General features: G+C 40.2%; 1 protein-coding gene across 3 annotated transcripts in view; it reads left to right on the top strand.

Annotated features, from left to right (window-relative positions):
* Positions 1 to 20226, top strand: part of VPS13D (vacuolar protein sorting 13 homolog D) — a 222375-nt gene that overhangs the window by 118985 nt on the left and 83164 nt on the right. For all 3 annotated transcript variants that reach the window (XM_070404108.1, XM_070404109.1, XM_070404110.1), the window contains 7 exons: positions 876 to 984; positions 3289 to 3468; positions 4033 to 4149; positions 4854 to 5003; positions 13933 to 14082; positions 16102 to 16198; positions 18163 to 18311. In XM_070404108.1, coding sequence (XP_070260209.1) covers positions 876 to 984; positions 3289 to 3468; positions 4033 to 4149; positions 4854 to 5003; positions 13933 to 14082; positions 16102 to 16198; positions 18163 to 18311 — 952 coding nt within the window. The remainder of the gene's footprint in view (positions 1 to 875; positions 985 to 3288; positions 3469 to 4032; positions 4150 to 4853; positions 5004 to 13932; positions 14083 to 16101; positions 16199 to 18162; positions 18312 to 20226) is intronic.

Genomic DNA, 20226 nt, shown 5'->3' on the forward strand with positions numbered 1-20226 from the left:
TTCTATACCAAAAAGCAAGTCTGCAAATGAAGTAGGAATTTGTATTTTTTTATTTGTTGTTTTCCTCAGTGACAGAAACCTCTTATGTTCCCAAATATGAGCATTGGGCCTTTATTTTATTTTTTTAAGCTATGGAGATGTTTAAAATTCAAACAATAAGGATATATTATAAAAAGTGAATGTTTCTTTCACCCAAACTTCCATTCATCATTACCTCCTAGAAGTGAACAGTTTCTTTTTAAAAATCGTTTAAAAATTATGCTAACTCTTTTGAAAGCAGAAACAAGTTATTTAGAGAACAATCGAGGAGTGGTAGCTAACTCCTTGGGTTCAAATCAGCTCTTTAGCTTTGAATAAATTTCTTTATTTGCTGTGCCTTAGTGTTTCTGTGAAGTCAGTGTATTTGTTTTCAGGTAATACCTTATTTGCTTCCAGAATGACTTCAGATGACTTATAAGTTAAAACCCACTATAAATAAATGTATTTGGAAATAAAACAGAACAAAGACTACTGGAAATATTTTAAAATGTGTTTGACAACCCTTCTCATACTGCATGATAGCTAGTCCTTGTGAGAATGTAAGAACCTATATTATTGTGTATGTAAATAATAAGTATTTTATATAAATCTATACATATAAAATGAATCCTTAAAGTATTACTGTTACTCCATGACCCTTTTGTTGTTTTCCATTTTGTTTTATTCCCCTTTCCTCATGAAGAGATACCAGCTGCCATAAGGTTCAAGCTAACTGCCCATTAGATTTTAAGGGAAGAGGATATTGGAAGGATGAAGAATAAAACCGTGGTCCTAGTATTCCCTTCAGGCTTGGACTGTGTGACTCAGAGGACTCACTGCATTCCCCTTTCTCCCAGGTATGAGCCGCTGATGCTCAGGAAGCCTGATCGCAGGAGAAGCACAACCCAGACCTGGAGTTTCCGCGAAGGAAAACTGACCTGCGGGCTACACGGGCTGGTTGTCCAGGTCTGTAAGTTTTGACGTCCTTGGTGGCGAGGAGCAGCGGCTCAGCCTTCTTTGAAACGAGGTCTCAGTGAGGAGATACATGACATGTTCAATGGAGAGAACTAATTACAGAGCAAATATGTATTGTCTCATTTTATCAGGAAAGTCAGGGAACTTTTGTTGTGCACCTCTGTGTATTTATATGGGAAATGTTCTTGAAGGGGATATATAAGAAATATGTGAGGAATGGTTGCCTCCAAGGTGATGGGATTTTTTATTGGCTTATTTGGATTTTTCTCTTTCACATAAATTACTTACGTAATTTTAAGAGGAAGGAAAGAAAAATGTCTACTGAAAAAGCCCACCACTAAGTGAGATGGATTGGTTTGAGACCTGTGAAGTTAATATAATAGCTGCAAGAGTGCTTGGTAAAGTGTTCTCAGAGACGGTGAGTAGTCATCATGGGCTCTTGATTCTGTTTATTTCTGCATTCTTAGTGGTGCCCAAATAGCATTTAATTGTTGTAGCAAATGTCAGGGTGAAGATTGCTGTGGTCAGTTTCCCCTGTCCTCTAGTCAGCCAGTCTGCCCATGATGAACTCCCAAGTTCTTTATAAGCAAATACATTTGGAAAATTACCGGGAGTTTGGATTTTCTTTCTTCAGGCTTCAGGCCGGCAATGAGACCATGGATCTGAGATAGGAAGGTGTCTCGGGGGTTTGGGCATTAGCAGAACAGCATGTGTGACTGTGCGTGCAGATCTGCCTCTGCCTGGGGTTTTACCCAAGAGGTTAACACGAACACATTAGGCCCTGGCTGGGGAACGCTTAGCGTGTTGTTGCTGGTGGAAACCAGGCTGTCCTTCGTAATGGGCGGTGGTTCTCCAGGGCAGCGAGCAAAGCTGCAAGGAGCCTCTGAGTGCTGTTTGCTGAGATTTAGTTTCTTTATCTCTATTGCCCTTAGCTTTTTTCATCAAAGGCAAGCTGCTTACTTATATGAAGCACACATCTGGAATGGATTTGTGATTTTCAATTAGCAATACAATTCAGACTTCTAGAGGCAAAAGGGGGGCTTGTTATAATTGTTGGATTCTGAGTCTGGTCCTGAATTTACTTCTCGTTTGTTTCTAAAGCCCTTGTAATTCTGATTCTCTTAGAGCATTTCCCTCCAAAAAATCTTTTTTGGTGTTTGTTGTTTCTTTTTTTTAAAATATCTTTTTATTGATTTCAGAGAGAAAGGGGGAGGGAGCGAGAGATAGAAACATCAATGATGAGAGAGAATCATTGATCCTACAACCCGAGCATGTGTCCTGACCAGGAATTGAACCGTGACCTCCTGGTTCATAGGTCAACGCTCAACTACTGAGCCACGCTGGTCAGGTGTTGTTTGTTTCTTGAATCTATGGTATCATTTCTCTGGTTGTGAATGACCCTGTAATAACAGTGTTCAGCTGAGCAGAATGTGTTTTGAGTAGGGAAGTAGCTTGTTTCAGTCATATTATTCAGAATAAAGTTTATTATAGGCATTTTGATGTTTTATGACACTGCCTTTATAAAGCTGTGTATGACTTTCTTTCTAAACTTACAACAGTCATGAAAGCTTTCTCCATGTTGAAATCTGTCCTATAAACCCAGTTCAAAGTATCCTTTTCATTGCTCAGTGTTTAAATATTAACAAAGGGGATATAGAGATGAGCCATTGTCTTCTCTAGCCCAGTATTTGCTCTGCCATAGGCATCATCCTGTAGACTTCCGTTTTATTTGGCGCATATAGCAGGAGGTACAGTCCTTTTCTGCAAAGGCCTGAGTAACTGAGGATCAGACAACGTTCCCAGCCTCCTGTTTCAGAAGAGGCACCATCTTTTGACTCTTTGGGTTGATTGTTCAGTCATAGGCCTGTTTGGGGAGGTTTTTAACTCTAGAATGTGCTTCTTACTGGAAAGCTGAGTGATAGTGATAATTGCTTTATTTTCAGATTGTATCAGATTTTTAAGCAACCCTAATGAGAAACAGGGCTTTTGATTCTTTTTAAAAAAGCTGTTTTTAATGATTAGAAGTTATTACTAAACCAAAATACTCTATTCATGGAACTCTCTTACTCAGAATTCCCTAAATTCATAGCATAACTTTTCATCTTGCCCAAGTAATTCTACTGTTTTATATCATCTATAATGTTAAAAAAAATAGGTAATGCTTTACTATACATTGACCATGATCCTTCAAAAGAAGATTTAAATTTGATAACTTATTTCAAATGACACATTAAATTGTCAAAGTCAATGCCTTTACTTTCTTTTTTTCTTACACATCTTTACTGTGTCTTTTAGGCCAAAGGAGGGCTTTCTGGTTTGTTTGATGGAGCTGAAGTCGTTCTTGGTCCTGACACTTCCATGGAGATTTTGGGGCCAGTTCCACCTGAACAACAGTTTATTAACCAAAAACTGAGGCCTGGTTCTGGAATTTTATCTATCAGAGTCATCCCAGATGGACCAACTAGAGCACTGCAGGTGATAATTTATCTTAAAAACTGACATGAAAGAATCCTAGTACCCGACCCTAATGGTTAGTCATTCAACAAATATTTATAAAGATACAGTGTCTTCATTTATCAAGTGAGGATAAGACCAACCTCACAAAGTTGTGAGAAGAATTAAAGGATAAGTAAATATAAGATGATATAAAAAATAAAGTATTAGTATAAGAATTGAAGATAATGCAATGTAACCTGAGATAGTCATCATAATCCATAATACCTCTTTAAAAAACCTCCTTATTTTAGACAAAGGTGAATTGAGGTTTGCGTATTTTGACTTGAGCTGTAATTCTAGATCACTACAGATGCCAGCCCCACTAGAAGAGGCTCTCAGGTCTACAGCTTGGCCTTTGCCATGTAGACGGAGAACAAGTTTGTTTCACTGTTACATAAATCTTACCTTAGCAGTGCTTTGGAAACCATTAACTTCCATAGGATTATTGACCATACAGTGAGTTTTGACTGACACAATCTATATGGAATGGGTTTCTCTATATAAATGTAAGCCTTCTTAATACACTGTTTTATTTGACCTCAGATAATGGATTTCTCCCAACGGAAAAGTGACCGTTCATCATATGAAGTGGATGAACTTCCTGTTACTGAACAAGAGCTACAGAAATTAAAGAATCCAGGCACAGAGCAGGAATTAGAAGTAAGTTTTAAATATTGCAAATTCATTTATCATAAATTTGGTTAGAATTTTGCTCCGGGTGTTCTCAATGTAAGCCTCCTCTTTTCTTTCTGCCCGCTGTGAACTCTAAATATAGGTGTTGCTTCAGTGTTTATTGTTATCACAACATGAATGACAGCTAAAGAATGTGACAAATGTTGCTAAATTAAGGTGACAGTGAACAAAGCTAAACTACTTGATTTAAACAGGAATGAAGGTGGAGAATAAATAAGATAGACTTTATTTTCTTTTTTGCCCCAGTTGATTCTGAAATCTCCCTTCCCCTCTCTCTGTTTGGGTATTGGGAAGGAAGTAAAATATTTGAAAAGGAGCATGAGATGAACACGAAAAAGCACACTCTTTTCAGTGACCTTTAAAAATCAAATATCTATATATAAAGCATTGTATTGGATGTTATGCTAGTTCAGTGAATAACTTATAAAGAGCTTGCATCCCAAATCGGGAAAATATTATAAATAATTATTCTCTTATAATAAATGCAGAATGTCATCAGTACTCTGATAGAGGCATTATCATATCAGACTAGAGTTCTGGGGGGTAGGGAGGTGATGGGACTTAAAGGCATCAAGGTGAATAATATGACTAAGTAAGTGGTTTTCATCTGCTCAGGGATGAAATCCCTCTGTTTTAAACGGTCAGTACGCCATATTTTGGTTTCCTTTCAGGTGCTTGTGAAGTTAGAAGGCGGAATCGGGTTGTCCTTAATTAATAAAGTCCCAGAAGAACTGGTCTTTGCAAGTCTTACAGGAATCAATGTGCACTATACACAGTTGGCAACCAGTCATATGCTTGAGCTCAGCATACAGGATGTACAGGTAAGGGGCAGGACAGGTTAGAACTTGTTAATCTTCTTGCGTTCTTGCTGAACACCCAACCAGATCCAGTGTTTGGTGTTCCAAACACTTCAGTGCTTTGGCAGAGTATCTTGTTGTGGCTTTCAAAAAGTCATTCTATGAAAGTAATTGTTTCTACCTGCATTTGTGTCATTAATTTTTCTATATAGCAGAATTCTGAGTATAGTAGCTAGTCTAACAGTAACTTAGATAACTTGGTCAATGTAGCATGGAGGAACCCAGGGTTCCCCATCTTGCCAATATTAGAAACAACAGGAAATCATCTAACCATGAGGAATTGAAGTTCATCATAGGAAGAAAAACAAGGGAACTGGACCTGTGCTTCTGGCCAACATGTAGTGACAGGAACCAGATTACTCTCCTACGTGAATCGAGCCTCAAATCCACATAAAACAGAGAGACAACAGGTCCAAGACCCTGGACATCAGACAACAGTGTAAGAGGTGGGAAACAAAAGAGGTGAGCCCTGCAGTTGCTCAGCTTACTGGGAAAGTTTCCCGGCCGTGACACTGGGAGGGGAGGGGGAACTAGAATGGATGAGTTGAACAAACAGAGCTGGAGTCCTAGCACTGAGGCAGCTAGATTTCAGAGGACAGCATACCTGGGAGGAACGCGCTTCACAGAAAGAAAACATGGGAACTCTACAGAGGGGCCCTACGAGTATTCAGCAGAGGACAGATCAGTGATGTGTGTGAGGAAACTGCCATCCGGACCATCCGAAAGGATCTCCGGGATAGCACCTGCTGCTCCCCAGCTGGAGATGGTGCTTCTTCCTCCCAGCCAGACTGGATGCTGGGAAGAGTCCACCAGCAAGTCTTGCCTCCATGCTGAGCTATGATTAGCCCTAGGCTGAGCACTGCTCCAGACCTACCTAACAAATCATAAAAGGAAGGTCTGAAAGGATAGATTTGTTTCCAAGTAACTTAACTGCACCCTGAACAAAGCTCAAGATGTAATGGAAAACAAAAATATTCAGCAGCCAAAGTAAAATTCACAATATCTGGCATCCTATCAAAAAGTACCAGGTGTGCAAAGGGGCAGGAAAACACAATATGTAATCAGAATAATCAGTCGAAATGGACCCAGAGCTAACACAGATGTTAGAATTTTCAGAGGACATTAAAACTATTAGGATAACTGTATTCTACATGTTGAAAAAGTTAAGTAGAAACATGGAAGATATAAAAAACTCAAACTTCTACAGATTAAAATGAAATGAAAAGTACACTGGATTTGATTAATAGCAGATGACACATTGTAGAACAAAAGATTAGTGAGCTTGAAGATGTAGCAATAGAAACTGTCTGAATTTAAATAGAAAATAGACATATCTCTTTTATTGCACTTTATTACGCTTCACAGATACTGTGTTTACAAATTGAAGGTTTGTGGCAACCCTGCATTAAGTGTCTCTTGGTGCCATTTTTTAATAGAATTTGCTCACTTTGTGTCTCTTTGTCACATTTTGATAATTCTCATTAATAGTCCACTATTTTTCAATATTATTATGTTTGTTATGATCTGTGATCAGTGATCTTTGATGTTACTATTGTAGTGGTTTGGGGGTACCATGAACCACTCCCATATAAGAATGCATACTTCATTAATAAATCTTGTGTGTATTCTGACTGTTCAACCAAATGGCCATTTCCTCGTCTCCCTTTCCTTTTTCTGCCTACTCACTTAGACACAACTTGAAACTAGGCCAATTAATAACTCTATAATGGCCTGTAAGTGTTCAAGTGAAAGGAAGAGTTGCATGTCTTTCACTTTAAATCAAATGCTAGAAATGGTTAAGCTTAGTGAGGAAGGTATGTCAAAAACCAAGACAGGCAGAAAGCTAGGCCTCTTGCACCAATTAGCCAGTTGTGAATGCAAAGAAAAAGGTCTTGAAGGAAATTAAAAGTGCTACTCCAGTGAACATATGAATGATAAGAAAGCAAAATAGCCTTGTGCTGATATGGGAAAAGTTTTAATGATGGGGATAGAAAAAGCAAACCACAATATTCCCTTAAGCCAGAGCCTAATCCAGAGCAACGACCCAACTTTTTTCAGCTCTCTGAAGGCTGAAAGAGGTGAGGAAGCTGCAGAAGAAAAGTGTGAAGCTAGTAGAGGTTGTTTATGAGGTTTAAGGAAAGCAGCCATTTCCATCACATAGAAATACAAGGTGAAGCAGCAAGTGCTGATGTAGAAGCTGCAGCAAGTTCTCCAGAAGATCTAGCTAAGATAGTAATTGAAAGTGGTTACACTGAACAACAGGTTTTCAGTGCACATGAAACAGCCTTCTATTGGAAGAAGACGCCTCCTTGGACTTTCATAGCACAGAGGATAAATCAGTGCCTGGATTCAGACGACAGCCTGGCTCTCTTGTTAAGGGCTAATGTAGCTGGTGACTTTAAGTTGAAGCCAATTCTTATTTACCATCTGAAAATCCTAGGGCCCTTAATAATATACTCAATCTATTTTATTTATTTATTTATTTATTTTTTTATTTATTTTATTTTTTGCTAAAAGTATTACAAAGGGTATTACATAAGTGTCCTCCCCCCCCCCCCCCCCGCCCTTGACAAACCCCTGCCCTCCCTTACCCCCCAGTGTCTTATGTCCATTAGTTATGCTTATATGGATGCATACAAGTCCTTCGGTTGATCTCTTACTCCCCTCCCTCTTGTCCCCCAACCCTCCCTGGCCTTCCCACTGCAGTTTGACAATCAGTTTGAGGCAGCTCTGCCTCTGTATCTATTATTGTTCAAATGTTTGTAATGGTCTTTATTATCCATGAATGAGTGAGATCATGTGGTATTTTTCCTTCATTGACTGGCTTGTTTCACTTAGCATAATGCTCTCCAGTTCCATCCATGCCGTTGCAAATGGTAAGAGTTCCTTCTTTTTTACAGCAGCATAGTATTCCATTGTGTAGATGTACCACAGTTTTCTAATCCATTCATCTACTGATGGGCACTTAGGCTGTTTCCAGAACTTAGCTATGGTGAATTGTGCTGCTATGAACATAGGGGTGCATATATCCTTTCTGATTGGTGTTTCTGGTTTCTTGGGATATATTCCTAGAAGTGGGATCACAGGGTCAAATGGGAGTTCCATTTCCAATTTTTTGAGGAAACTCCATACTGTCTTCCATAGTGGCTGCACCAGTCGGCATTCCCACCAGCAGTGCACAAGTGTTCCTTTTTCTCCACATCCTCTCCAGCACTTGTCGTTTGTTGATTTGTTGATGATGGCCATTCTGATAGGTATGAGATGGTACCTCATTGTTGTTTTGATTTGCATCTCTCGGATGATTAGTGACTTTGAGCATGTTTTCATATGTCTCTTGGCTTTCTGAATGTCCTCTTTTGAAAGGTGTCTATTTAGATCCTTTGCCCATTTTTTGATTGGATTATTTATCTTCTTTTTGTTAAGTTGTATGAGTTCCCTATAAATTTTGGAGATTAGGCCCTTATCAGATATGACGTTGGCAAACATGTTTTCCCACGAAGTGGGTTTTCTTGTTGTTTTGTTGATGGTTTCTTTTGCTGTGCAGAAGCTTTTTATTTTGATGTAGTCCCATTTGTTCATTTTCTCTTTAGTTTCAAGTGCCCTAGGAGCTGTATCAGTGAAGAAATTGCTTTGGCATATGTCTGAGATTTTGTTGCCTTTGTATTCTTCTAGAATTTTTATGTTTCCTGTTGTACATTTAAGTCCTTTATCCATTTTGAGTTTATTCTTGTGTATGGTGTAAGTTGGTGGTCTAGTTTTATTTTCTTGCCTGTATCTGTCCAATTTTCCCAACACCCTTTATTGAAGAGACTATCTTGACTCCATTGTATGTTCATGCCTCCTTTGTCAAAAATCAATTGAGCATATTGGTTCGGGCTAATTTCTGGACTCTCTATTCTATTCCACTGATCTATATGTCTGTTCTTGTGCCAGTACCAGGCAGTTTTGAGAACAGTGGCTTTGTAATACAGCTTGATATCTGGCATTGAGATCCCACCTACTTTGTTCTTTCTCAGGATCGCTGCAGCTATTCAGGGTCTTTTTTTATTCCAGGTGAATTTTTGGAGAGTTCGTTCTAGATCTTTGAAGAAGGCCATTGGTATTTTAATGGGAAGTGCGTTGAATTTATAGATTGCTTTGGGTAGTATGGACATTTTAATGATGTTGATTCTACCAATCCAAGAACATGGTATGTTCTTCCATCTCTTTATGTCTTCCTCTATCTCTTTTTTCAACGTCCTGTAGTTTTCTGAGTAGAGGTCTTTTACCTCTTTAGTTAAGTTTATTCCTAAGTATCTTAATTTTTTTGGTGCGATGGTAAATGGGATTGTTTTTATAATCTCTCTTTCTGAAAGTTCACTATTGGTGTATAGAAATGCCTTGGATTTCTTGGGGTTAATTTTGTATCCTGCTACATTGCCAAATTCATGTATTAAGTCTAGTAGTTTTTTGATGGAGTCTCTAGGGTTTTGTATGTATAATATCATGTCGTCTGCAAATAAGGACAGTTTTACTTCCTCTTTTCCAATTTGGATGCCTTTTATTTCTTCTTCTTGTCTAATTGCAATGGCTAATACTTCCAGGACTATGTTGAACAGGAGTAGTGAGAGTGGGCATCCCTGTCTTGTTCCTGTTCTTAGGGGAAATGGTGTTAGTTTTTGTCCATTGAGTATGATGTTGGCTGTGGGTCTGTCATATATGGCTTTTATTATGTTGAGGTATGATCTTTCTATTCCCACCTTTCTGAGAGTTTTTATCAAAAATGGGTGTTGGATTTTGTCGAATGCTTTTTCTGCATCAATTGATATGACCATGTGGTTTTTTTCTTTCAATTTGTTTATGTGATGTATCACGTTTATTGATTTACGGATGTTGTACCATCCTTACATCCCTGGGATAAATCCTACTTGGTCATGGTGTATGATCCTTCTGATGTACTGCTGGATCCGATTTGCTAAGATTTTGTTGAGGATTTTGGCATCTATGTTCATGAGGGATATTGGCCTGTAATTCTCTTTCATTGTATTGTCTTTACCTGGTTTTGGTATTAGGGTGATGCTAGCTTCATAGAATGTGCTTGGAAGTGTTTCTTCCTCTTGAACTTTTTTTTTTTTTTATAATTTTTTTTTAATATATTTTATTGATTTTTTACAGAGAGGAAGGGAGAGAGATAGATAGTTAGAAACATTGATGGGAGAGAAACATCGACCAGCCGCCTCCTGCACATCTCCCACGGGGGGAGATGTGCCCGCAACCCAGGTACATGCCCTTGACCGGAATCGAACCCGGGACCTTTCAGTCCGCAGGCCGACGCTCTATCCACTGAGCCAAACCGGCTTTGGCCCTCTTGAACTTTTTGTAGTAATCTGAGGAGGATAGGTTTTAGTTCTTCCTTGAAAGTTTGGTAAAACTCCCCTGAGAAGCCATCTGGTCCTGGGCTTTTGTTTGCTGGAAGCTTTTTGATGACTGCTTCAATTTCTTCCATAGTTATTGGCCTATTGAGATTTTTAGATTCTTCCTGATTGAGTTTTGGAATGTTGTATTTTTCTAGGAATTTGTCCATTTCCTCCAGGTTGTCTAGTTTGTTGGAGTAGAGTTGTCCGTAGTATTGTTTAACAATCATTTGTATTTCTGTGGGGTCTGTTGTTATTTCGCCTCTATCGTTTTTGATTTGGTTTATTTGGGACCTCTCTCTTTGCTTCTTGGTGAGCCTGGCTAGGGGTTTGTCAATCTTGTTTATCCTTTCAAAGAACCAGCTCTTGGTTTCATTGATTTTCTGTATTTTTTTTTTGGTCTCTATTTCATTGATTTCTGCTCTAATCTTTATTATCCCCTTCCTTCTGCTCACTCTGGGGTTTTCTTGTTGCTCTCTTTCTAATTCTTTGAGTTGTAGAGTTAGATGATTAACTACCATTTTTTCTTGTTTTTTGAGATAGGCCTGTAGAGCTATAAACTTCCCTCTCAGGACTGCTTTCATTGTGTCCCATAGGTTTTGGATTGTTGTGTTTTCATTGTCATTAGTGTCCAGGACGTTTTTAATTTCTTCTTTGATGTCATTGGTAACCCAATCAATATTTAATAACATGCTATTCAGCTTCCAAGTGTTTGAGTATTTTGGGTTGTTTTTATTGTAGTTTATTTCTAACATTATGCCATCGTGGTCTGAGAAGATGCTTTTTATGATTTCAATCTTCTTGAATTTGTGGAGACTTTGCTTGTGACCCAATATGTGGTCTATTTTTGAATATGTCCCATGAGCACCTGAGAGGAATGTATATTCCATGGCTTTGGGGTGAAGTGTTCTGAAGATGTCAATTAAGTCCATCTGATCTAGTGAGTCATTTAGGATTGCTGTTTCTTTGCTGATTGTTTGTCTAGCGGATTTATCCAGTGATGTCAGTGGCGTATTAAAGTCCCCTACTATGATTATATTGTTGTCGATCTCTCCCCTGATATCTTCCAGAAGTTTTCTTATGTATGTGGGTGCTCCTGCATTGGGTGCATATATGTTTAACAGGGTTATATCTTCTTGTTGTATTGATCCCTTTAGTATTATGAAGTGGCCTTCCTTATCTTTTGTTATGGCCTTCACTTTGAGATGTATTTTGTCCGATATAAGTATTGCTACCCCAGCTCAATCTATTCTCTCTGTGCTCAATAAATGGACAACAAAGCCTGGATGACAATACATCTGTTACAACATGGTCAACCTAGAATTCTATGTCCAGCAAGTATACCTTTCAAAAAATAAGGGTGAAAGAAAGATGTTTTTACGCAAACAAAAGCTAAAAGAACTCATTACCAGCAGATCTGCACTATAGACAATGTTAAAGGGCATCATTCAGGCAGAAGGAAATGTACGAGATAGAAATCTGGATCTACACAAAGGAAGGAAGAGTACCTGAAATGATGATAACTACGGGGGTAAATACATACAATAATTTTCTATTTAAATCTCTGTCAGAGGTAGTCAACTCATTTAGACAAAAATAATTATCACTATATTTTGGGATCTATAATACATTAGAGTAAAATGAATGACAATAATAGCATACTGTCTGGAAGGGGGGAAATGGAACTATATTATTGTAATTTTTTTATACGTGAAGTATTATGATGTCATTTGAATGTAGGCTGTTAAGATGAATACCACAAACCTTAAAGCAACCACCAAAAGAATTACACTTAATAATCTAACAAAGGAGATAAAATGGAATCATAAAAAGTACTTGATTAATCCAAGAAAAGGCACACAAAAGAGGAAAACTCAGAAAAGAGCAGACAGGACAAATAGGAAGATGGTTGACTCATTCAAACCTAACTATCAGTTAATTAAATGTACATTCTATAAACACCTCCAATTAAAAGACAAAAGTTACGTTAGATTAAAAAGCACAACCCAATTATATACTGCCTACAAAAACACACACATTAAAATTAAAGACACAAATAGGTTAAAAACAAAATAATGGAAAAAGATATACCAGGCTAACACTTGTCATAAGAAAGTGGGAATGGCTAGATTATATCAGACAAAATAATTTACAGAGCAAAGAACATTACCAGGGGTTAGAAATGCAATTTCCTAATGATAAAAGAGACAGTTAATCAAGAGGGCATAACATTCCTGAATATGTAGACAGAGTTTTAAAATATACGAAGAAAAAAATCTGAAAGAAGAATATAGACAAATACACAATTATAGTAGAAGATTTCATTGCCACTCTCTGAATATTTGGTAAAACAAATAAGCAGAAAATCATGAAAGATATACTAGATTTGAACAGCACTACCAACCCACTAGGCCTAATTGATATTTATAGAACACTCCGCCCAGCAACAGCAGGACACATGTTCTTCTCAAGTGCACATGAACATTTCCAAGATGGAACACATTCTGGACCATAAAACGATTCTCAACAAATTCAGAAGGATTTAAGTCACACCCAGTATGCTCTTTGATCACAATGGAATTAAAGTAGATATAATGGAAAAAGAGTTAGGAAAATCCCCCAAGTATTTGGAAACTAAATAGTAGACTTCCAAATAACCCATAGATCAAAGAGCAAATCAAAGTAGAAATTAGAAAATATTTTGAACTGAATGAGAATGAAAACACAACATATCAGAATTTGTGGAATGCTGCTAAACATCACCAACAGCAAACCCAAAATAAGCAGAAGAAGGGAAATAATAAAGATCTCAGCAGAAATTAATGAAGTAGAAACCAGCAACTACAGTAGAAAAAAATCAAATAAAAAGCTGGTTCTCTGAGATCAGTGCGGCCAGGACTAAAGAGAGAAGGCACCAATTACCCATATCAGGAAAGGGGAGGTGCCAGTCAAGTAAAAAAATTGATGTCTCTCTGGGAATGGAGCTTTCGGGGGAGCTGCCAGCCCGTCATGGCCCCTCCTCGGGCTGCCAGGCCCCTGAGTGTTCACCGTGGTTGCAGGGCTGTTAGTTTCTGAGGCCACTGTGGACCTGGGGAGGACAAGTGGGAGTGACAAGTAAAAGTGCCACAGAGCTTCTGTTCTTCTCGAGTTTTAGCTAATTTTCTTGAATAAATGATCCCTGGATAGTTGCAAACCTTTAACTTTCAGAGTTCTGAAATACTAGATTTTGACTATTTTTGCCAGTTTTGTTGTGATACTATCAAGACAATTCTCTTTGTAAGACCATTCCTGGGATCCTCCTCTCCAGCCTTCGCCAAACTTGAAATGCTATTATTGTGGGTCTTCAATGAGACTATATTTTTACAGCTGCTGTTTAGACAGAGTCAAATGGCAAGGGTACTTCCTGAGCGGCCTGCATATTGTGAGACCCCAGTCAAAGGTAAAAATGAGAACCGAGCCACTTGGCTGTTTTTGTTTTATTTTGCCTTTTCATGTCCTAGGTGGACAATCAGCTCATTGGTACCACTCAGCCCTTCATGCTCTATGTGACGCCCCTGAGCAATGAGAATGAGGTCATTGAGACAGGCCCTGCCGTGCAGGTGAATGCGGTGAAGTTCCCCAGTAAGAGTGCGCTGACCAACATCTACAAGGTAGGCTGGTGGGGTTGAGCTGTGCCGGGTCTGTTCTCTCACAGCCAAGTGTCTGAGCAGCAGAGCAGGGTGCGGATGAAAATAGTCCTGTGGGGTGAAGGCACAGTGGCTCATTAAACCGTGGAAAGGAAGTGACAGGCACTCCTCTTAGCACTGTGTTCTCAGTTGTGTGTGTGCTGACCTTGCCTGTGGTAGCTCTGATTCCACTGGGGGCCAGAGTCCGTGAAGTCTTGGTGGGAAAGCATAGTGTCTTCTAGACTGATCAGGACCCAGGCATGATCCAGATGTATTATTAAAATAGAATAATCCAGAATACTATTGGAAAGGGGCAGGAGGGGTCTGACCTTGCGACTGCCATCCTCCTATGGAAGCTGCCACACTGTTTGCTAAAAGTAGACCCTTCAGAGATAAACTTTCTTTCCTGGAGAATCTGCATGCATTAAGCAGGCTGTATGGCAGCAAGTCCTGGAAAAGTAGGAGCTGACAAAGAGGTTGCTTCCTATAGTTCTGGTCCTTTGTCACTGGTGTGATGAGGCCAGGCCTCACATCCATAAGCCCACACTTGCTGCTCCTTAAACTAGCTGCCAGCCATGTGAGCTCAGCACGGTGAAGTTCACCCACTGCAGTGCATCTGAAAGTGCCATGCTGACTAAGGAGACCCAGGTGCCCTCAGAACCAAACAATCAAGCGGTGAATTGTCTAAATGTGGAATTTGGGGCTAATTGTAACAATGTAGAGAGAGATGAGCCAGAAATACTTTGGCAATCTATATATACAAAAGGCTAATATGCTAGGTGTCCGACCATCCGGGTAATGACATCACGTAGCAACTCCCGGCTTCCTCTCCCTAACGACCAGCCTCCGTGTAGTTTCGTCAGCCTAGGAGCATGACTTGCTTTATAGCCAGGTGGAAACATTTCACACTGTAACCAAATGTCTGTGAAGCGTTTTCCTGTGCCTCATCTCATTTGATCCTTTCAGAAGTCCTGGAGTAAGTAGATAGGAGACTTGGTGGAATCCTATTTTCTTCTGATTAGCCAGAAAACAGAGATTTAGAAAGTTTAGAAACTTGACCTGACTGAAAAGAAGTAAGAAATAGTGGACCTTGAAAATGACTTCAGGTTTTCTCACAGTGCAGAATATAGTCAAACACTGCTGCAGTTAAATATTTTACCCTTTGTTCTCCCTGAGTGATCAACAATAATAATCTGCTTCATGTTGGTATTTACTGCTGTGTTGCTGACAATTACCTGAAAGAGAAATTGGGGTGTTCCACTGGGCTGGAAAAAGTTTAGCTAAATCAGAAAGCAGGTCTAATTAAGCAAGTTTATCCTATATAATGAAAGCCTAATATGCTAAGTGTCCGGTCGTCCGTTCAACCAATCAAAGCATAATATGCTAATGATATGCTAAGGCCGCTCAACCACTCGCTATGACGTGCACTGACCACCAGGGGGCAGACAGTCAACCAGTCGACCAGTCATTATGACGTGCACTGACCACCAGGGAGCAGATGCTCCAACGGGTAGGTTAGCTTGCTGCTGGGGTCCGGCTGATCAGGACTGAGCAAGGAGCAGGCCTAAGCTGTCAGTCGGACATCCCCTGAGGGCTCCTGGACTGCAAGAGGGTGCGGGCTGGGCTGAAGGGATCCCCCCCCGCCCCCCCCCCACTGAGTGCACAAATTTCATGCACCGGGCCTCTATTCTACATATATATAAAACTCTTGCTGGCGCCAGTTGCACGCGTGTGTTTCGATCTGTCATTGTCAATCATGAATTTAGTTGACACTTCTATTATAGAGAAAGGGCAAATAGCGATATTAAAATATTTCTTCTAATTAATTTCCTTTCAGTGTGCACTAACTTCCTTTCAATGTGCACCGAGCCACTAGTATGACTATAAAATCACGTGAGTAAAGAATCCATAGCCTGTCATTGGGGCCTTCGCACTGGCACAGAAAACCTGAATGGGAGTTTTTTCTGGGGTTCACACTGTAAGTCAGAATTCCTTTATCCCTAGCACCTGATGGTCACGGCTCAGAGGTTCACGGTGCAAATTGAAGAGAAGCTGCTCCTCAAGCTGCTGAGTTTCTTTGGCTACGATCAAGCAGAATCAGGTAATGGTGAACGTTCTAGGTTTGTGTCTGGGAATTGGCCCAAGAACAGCATTTTTTAGCCCGCTTGTGGAAATAAGGTTTTGGATATAAGCTCTCTTTCCACGTCTTAGCCTGAACTAGGAAGGTTTGTGTTTCAGTTTTCAAAGTATTGCTTGTTGACAGGTTGAAGTACATCTGGGCGTGAAGGAGGCTGCTCAAAGGTGTCCTGGAATGCCCGGCGCTAAGCCTTTGGGAAGCTGTATACTCTTCCTTTTTGTTTTGCGTTTTTTGACTCCTCTACTCTAGGCTAACAGAAATGATGTTAGTTATTTAGCAAACCACTTTGTTTCCTAACTTTTGTTTATGAAGCAGACTGAGGGCCAAGAATCAGAAATCCCTTCGGCAGTTCTTTTGGTTTAGTTGAAGAAAAAAATTGGCTAGCCTCAACTCCTTAACTTTTTACATTCATCCCTTTATGCCTTACAAAGGTTTTTAATTACTTTACTCTTCTTTGGAGAGGGGAGTGAGATAAGCTGTTGAGAAACCTACGTTTTCCAGCTACAGAAATCATTTTGTTTTAGCTTCCTCATCGTGGCCTTTGCAAGACTATATACAGCCTAGAGAAAATCAGTAATGCTTAGTCTTTGGAAGACTACAGTAATAGCTGAGCCTGGAGAAATGATACAATAGAAACATTTATGTTTATTGCCCCTGTCTGCTAAGGAAAAAAGGAATCCCCGGGACATGTGTGCATATGCACATACATATACACCATGCAAGCAAAATATTTTTGCCTTTTTATTCCAGACTTGGAATTGAAGCTTTTCGTGTATTTGGGATTGAGAACAAGTGCTGTCTGTTTAGTGCTGTGTTTTCACTTTGGGTTGGAATGCTGGTGTTTATTTGTGCTTAGACAGTCACTTAGGAACCTGCCTGGCAGGTATCTGCTTCCTTTTGGTATCTTCCGGAGAAGTTTTACTTTAAATTTGATTGGACGTGCTTTTCCTGTAAGCTGCTCTAAATAATTTCCCCTCCCCCCACTCCGCCAAGCATCGTATTGTATATTTAGACTCTGTAAAGGACTGGCCTGCCTTTCACGGGAATATCTTCTCTTCTTCCTATTTCTGTGTCCTGATTACAGATAAGCTAGGCTCTGTTGCAATATCTTTTTTTTTTTACCCCTTTTTTCTATAAATAGAACTCTAATAGGTACAGCATTAATTTATTTGGTAAGTAGATATGTATAATATCTTTGTTCTTATTTCTAAGGCACACGCAGCCAAGTGAACGAACATAGCTGCCCAAATGGGTGTGGGCACAACATTGAGTCAAAGGGCACATTGCTGTGGCTTAGCCCTTGACCTTTTTACTTCATGAGATAATAAGTAAAAAATAGGCCTCGACTCTGCTGTGCAAACGGATGCTCACCGTTTGGGAGAGAGAATGCTGCTGGTTGTGACATCAGTTCTGCATAGCCTGCAGCCTGTTTCTTTCTAAGGCATTATGTTTTGTTCCGATTCATTATTTATTGGTCATTGTTTATTTTGATTTGGTTAAAACACACTCCAAGTACTTACTTGGATGTCATCTTCTGAAATAAATTCAGAAAATCTAGGTCATTTATAATAATAATAATAATGACAACAGCAACATGGTTTTTAGAAAACTAATTACCAACAAACACACCCATGAGCTCTCGCTTCCCCACCTGGATTCTTTCTCCAAAGGTGCTCTGCCAGGGGGTACAGGGTCACAAACCAAAGATTAAGCTATTGTGCTTTTTTGGTCAGCAACATGCAACAGATCTGCTTTTACAAGGAAATGCATCAGGATACTGTGCATAATTCTGAACCATGAAAAACCAAGTGTAGAGGGAATCGATGTTTACATTTTTCTGTGAGTTTTTAAATATGCGAATCAAGTGTTTGAATCATGAGGCTTCAGAGATTCATTTTTTTTATAAAGCAATTCTATCTTTGTGCCAGAGGTTGAAAAATATGACGAAAACCTCCACGAAAAGACAGATGAGCAAGGGGGAACACCCATTCGCTACTACTTTGAAAATCTCAAGATCAGCATTCCCCAGATCAGGCTGAGCGTGTTCACCTCCAACAAGTTACCCCTGGACCTGAAGGTGAGCTGAGAGCTGGATGTGTTTTAAACAATGACTTTTCCTCAGAAAAGAGTGAGTGTGTTTACTCTTTGCTTTTTCTGTCCAGCACCATTTGTAACAGAAATATTTACAGGTTTCCTTCTCTGGGGGTTTACTGACTCACGTGTGTGTGTGTGTGTGTGTGTGTGTGTGTGTGTATGTGTTCATTTAAAAAAAATGTTTAAGTATGACTTTGCCGAAGATTAAGGAGTAACAAAAGAGTAGACAGAGAAGTACTTTAGAACTCACCTGCTCCCTGCTTAGCTCTTGGCTCATCTCAATGAGGTAAAAGCCTCCTTGCCTAGGGCTGCTCCCACACTCAAGAGGAAAACTACCACCAAGACAGTCTCTTCCTTTTGTGCCCAAGACCTGCCTGCCCCTCCTGGTTCTCTCCTCCTCTCTGCGTCTTCTGTGTCTTGAATGGGTGACACTAGAAATGCCTGCCACTTCAGGGAAGACGTGGCCACATACCCACTCCCCACAGAGACGTGGCCTTGCCTACCCCCAGACCAGATGCAACGTGATCATCTTGATATGCACCTGACACAGTCTGAGTAGCTTCTTCATTTTCTGCAATAAACTCTTCATTAGTCTGGTCAACATCAGATCATATTTGGATAAGAACAGGGCCGAGTGGCTGCTTCACGAAGGCAGCAAAGTGGGGCTGAGCTGCTGGGCCTGCTGGTCAGGACCAGGGGGCGGGGATTGCCCCTGCAGCGTAGACCGGCAAGGGTGCCCTTCCTGACGCACTGCCCGCTGTCCCGTCTGCTTCATTTGCTTTAATTTCATGTTTCCCAGGAGACTGCAGATACTTACAGTTAGCATGGGAGTGGGGGAAAACCATGGGAAAACCACTATCTTGCTAATATCCACAAGTATCCACTTGACTTCTGTGACCCTTCGGAATGAGTTTGTTTGATAAAGTGTATATTCCCCCGAGCACTTGGCACTCGCCCAGCGGGCCAATGTGAAGCATTTCCTGAGAGTTAAGGACTTCTTGTTTTTAAATTCATCTTACTAAGAAACACAGACACCTAAATATTCCTTTCAAATTGCTCCCAGCAGAAAACTTTCCCCCAGACTGACAAATGCAGCATGATTTTCTCCAGGGGAACTGGCTCCCTATGCGGTCCACGGTCTTGCCGCTGCATGTGCGCTCTGCATACAATGGCCGGGAATCGTTCAGGCGAATGTTTCATTTGGCAGGCATTCTGCGGAGGGAACATTTGAAGGCATTTTTCAAACGATTGTTAAGGAAATTCAGTGGAGCGGCCACATTATGAGGTGTGGGCGGTGGCCGCTCTGAGTAGGGTATGTCAATGTTTCAAGCAGGGTGCTGGGAATTGGGACTTCAGAGTTAAATTCTCAGCTTGTAGAAGTCACCGTTTTACCATGTCTTGGTTTCTCCTAGTGGAGCCTGGGACTCATAAAATAATGTCATCTATCCAAAGAGTTTCCTAACAGAGTAATATCCCTTTATTAGCCGCTCTTAGGAAGAGCAGCGTGCTCTTTGTGATGATATGTAATGGCTGAAAGTATGTGCTTAGGAAATGGAGCCCCGTCCCAGCGCAGGAGTCACAGGAGTCTGACTAAAAGGTAACCGTGTCTTTGGTGTTGAAGGAATAATTATCTTGATTCCCTTGACTCCAGGCCAGAAGTGAGGCTGTCAGAAATCTCAGAGCGAAGTCTCTTCAGGTTTACACCGAGGGAACGTTATTGCAGATAGAGTCTGTTCAGAAGGACTCGAAGCAGTTTCACATCTGCTATCTCAATTGGATTCCTTCCTCTGTGATGGGAGAAGGGGGAGGTAATAAGTTCCATTTCACAAATGCAGAGAGGAAAGCACGGCATCCCCACCCCCAGTCTCCCCATTATTCTCCCAAGTCTGCAAGTTAGA

This window comes from Myotis yumanensis, unplaced genomic scaffold (assembly GCF_028538775.1).
Source record: "Myotis yumanensis isolate MYYU_CA2020_CCGP unplaced genomic scaffold, mMyoYum1.0.hap1 SCAF_2, whole genome shotgun sequence".
Classification (NCBI taxonomy): domain Eukaryota; kingdom Metazoa; phylum Chordata; class Mammalia; order Chiroptera; family Vespertilionidae; genus Myotis; species Myotis yumanensis.